The sequence below is a fragment of the Sycon ciliatum genome, chromosome 10, assembly GCF_964019385.1.
Source record: "Sycon ciliatum chromosome 10, ocSycCili1.1, whole genome shotgun sequence".
NCBI classification, from domain to species: domain Eukaryota; kingdom Metazoa; phylum Porifera; class Calcarea; order Leucosolenida; family Sycettidae; genus Sycon; species Sycon ciliatum.
Window position 1 is genome coordinate 400,641 of NC_088652.1, and position 3,214 is coordinate 403,854.

Sequence of the window (3,214 nt, forward strand, 5' to 3'; positions counted from 1 at the left end):
TGATGCCTATGGTATGTGGAGTCATATGATGCAGCGCGGTACTTCTAGGTAGCACCCCCTGGCAATTCGGAACTGTACTAAATTTTTGAAAACATAACCCACTCCCATTAACAAAATACAAAATAAATAAAAGTCACAAAATTTGGGGAGATTCTAAGCCCCCATATAACAGCAATCCCATTTTGAAATTCGCAAATGCATCATAATTTTATGATGCCTGCGGTAGTTCTAGGGCTAAAATAATTTCTGTCGACTTCCCCGCCAAAATATATAATATTTCGTTGCACGTGTAAGAGGCGCACGTGTGCACCGCTACTTTTCACGTCAAGCCGGCTGTCCAATTAATGTATTGTCAAGTATATTGGTGGAAAAAATGGAAATTTATAGGCACAAACGGTAAAGGGTAACTTGAAAATGAATGATTAGCCTGATATTAATTTTGTTCACTTTCTAACTGTGCTAGCAATTTTGTTTCGGAGGAAACTATGGTAGAATGTCATCAAGTTTGCCGTGAGCAAGCGCCTTGGTCAGTACCAGTTTTCTTAATTAATTATTGCAGGTCTTAATTCATTCTGATGTACCATCAGATTGCTACACGAGTGTTCGGTACCGCCCCATCAATGGGAATCGATAAATAAATCATTTTATAAGATCCACTGCTGTAAGTTCATCATAATTATTGATAGGGAGTTAGTCAGAGGGAAATAATTCTAGCTATTTCTTTCATGACACATGGAATCGTGATTCCGATAAGACATTTTGTGCAATTATATCGTAAGGCGCCGATGAAAACACACTTTATTTTATTAGTGCCTTTCTTGAAAGTTTAATGGGGTCATTCTCTGCACTTGTGCCAGTGGTTGTGAGACTTATCCACTCACCCCCACCGTCAGGCGCTGCATCTACCGCTAGGGTTTACCGGGTGTTAGCGGCCGTCGTGAGTTCCCTTCGGGAACGGACACGATAATTTACTCTTTTTAAAAATGTTTTTCGTTAGTACAACGTAGCTTCCTGAGGGAATGTTGCGCGAAAACGAGTTTGAAGTATTCCATTAATTTTCTTTCAAATGTTCTCATTGATCTGAACATCACGTGCTGCTTGGCAGCTGATGAGCATCAAGACAGTAAAGACAATGCATGTACCAGTCAACTGTTAGGCCAGGCCGTGGTTACCTGGTTACCTGGTGACGCATGGTTACGCTGGAATAGTATGCCAATCAATGGCATTATGCGTATGTACGCACGCACAAGCGCGCGCGCACACACACACACACGCACACGCACAGCCACATTCGCCGATGAACACACGTGCACGCACACAAGAAATCACAGGAGAAGATAGATTGGCTTGTGGTGACGAAAGTTGGTCAGAGATCGGAATAAGATGGTGATTGGAAATCATTAAAAGACGGATACGGCTGTGGAATGGAAATCACTCTAAGCTGGAAAGGCTGTTAAAAATGGAATTAATTCCAAGACGGAACGTTGTTCAAAATCATTGAAGACATTGCAGGGCCTGGTGACTTAAGAAATTGGTTTCAAAACCGAACAAGAAAAGAATTCAGAAGTGTGTTTGCTGGAGGCATCTAACAACATGAAACTGGCGGGGAAAACCCGATGCAGATCTACACGAGCAGCCGAGACTTGGAAGAAATGTACAAGAGCAACCGAGACATGGAATAAATGGGAAATGAATCACGTTGCATTGTCAGTCAGCACAATCCGAGAAGACATGTTGGAAAGAGAGAAAGAGAGAGAGAGAGAGAGAGAGAGAGAGAGAGAGAGAGAGGTGTTTGCAGTTCAGCAGATTACAAGCAGAACAATGAATAGGTCAGCGGAAAAGACTGGATCGAGTGCATCCAGGCCTAGCAAGAAATTAACCAGCCGCAGCTTGGCATTGGCGAGTCAGGAACACAGCGGAAAAATCAGCCAATGAAAGTTGTAGCATGGATAATGAAGCCTCCAAGGAGGGGGGGGGGGGAGGGAGGGGGTACACTAGTTTAACAGAACACGAGGCGTAGACTATAGCAATAAGCAAGGGGGTCGCAAATAGGAACAGGGGGATGTCAAAACCATTCAGAGGTTCAAAGAGAGAACAGGAACAAAGAATTCGAGTACATGCTGTGTATATAGAAGAATACAAATGCAAACAGCGCTACAAGGACCGCTACTTGGTAAGAGTCTGGCAGTTCATACTGAAGAGTAGGATTGCAGACTGCTCTACATGGACTGCTACTTGGATGTGTCCGGTGAAATGAACATAAGACTGACATGCAATTGGCAAGCAGCTATATGACACAATGGCGAATAGTAAGAAGAAGGAGATGTGATGGTGCAGAATGCAGAGACAGCCACGGAGGACGGATCGGAGGGGCGACGTAAACGTAGCTGCATTCACTCGTTTTGTCCAGCACCAAAATACACAAGCTACAACCTGTAGACAAAGAAATAACATGAAAAAACAGTTAAAACACAAAATTCGGATGTGATGAATGGGGAAGAGAGAGAGAGAGAGAGAGAGAGAGAGAGAACGAGAGCCAGAGCCAGAGACAGATACAGAGAGAGACAGAGAGAGAGACAGACAGACAGACAGAGAGAGAGAGAGAGAGAGAGAGAGAGAGAGAGAGAGAGAGAGAGAAAGAGAGAGAGAGAGAACGAGAGACAGAGCCAGAGACAGAGACACAGAGACAGAGAGAGAGAGAGAGAGAGAGAGAGAGAGAGAGAGAGAGAGAGAGAGAGAGAGAGAGAGAGAGAGAGAGACAAGGACAGAGACAGAGAGACTGATACATAGAGAGATAGATAGGTAGAGAGAGAGCGGGTATGGTATATGGTACACTAAGGTGAGTTGAATCGCTTTGACTGCAGCAATGCAGTATAAAAAAGGAAAGGTTCCTGAAGGAGGGGTGGTAAGAGATGTTGAGGTACTTTCTGGCAATATTTATTAATGTTGTTTTGATTCGGAATTATGCTTCAGACAGCAATATTGTTAGATATCTACGAGTTAGTACGGGTTTCTACGGGTTTCTACGGGTTCTGCGTGTTCGTAGATGTCTATGAGCTGCGAATAGCGGGTATACCAGTGGACTGCTCAACTGCACATTGGTTGCCAATGTCGGGTGATTTGACCTTTGATCATGATACCGGTGGATATGTCATAATTAGTATGATTTCATGCCAATCGATGGCTGTACACTGTGGTGTGTGTGTGCCAATAA

General features: G+C 43.8%; 1 protein-coding gene across 2 annotated transcripts in view; it reads right to left on the minus strand.

Annotated features, from left to right (window-relative positions):
- Window positions 1-1,347: 1,347 nt before the first annotated feature.
- Window positions 1,348-3,214, minus strand: part of LOC135825642 (TPR-containing protein DDB_G0280363-like) — a 14,028-nt gene continuing 12,161 nt past the window's right edge. Inside the window, exon 6 of one of the 2 annotated variants that reach the window (XM_065338259.1) lies at window positions 1,348-2,426. In XM_065338259.1, coding sequence (XP_065194331.1) covers window positions 2,394-2,426 — 33 coding nt within the window. In that variant the 3' untranslated portion in view covers window positions 1,348-2,393. Of the gene's footprint in view, window positions 2,434-3,214 lie in introns of both variants that reach the window. The other variant, XM_065338258.1, reaches the window with a different exon arrangement.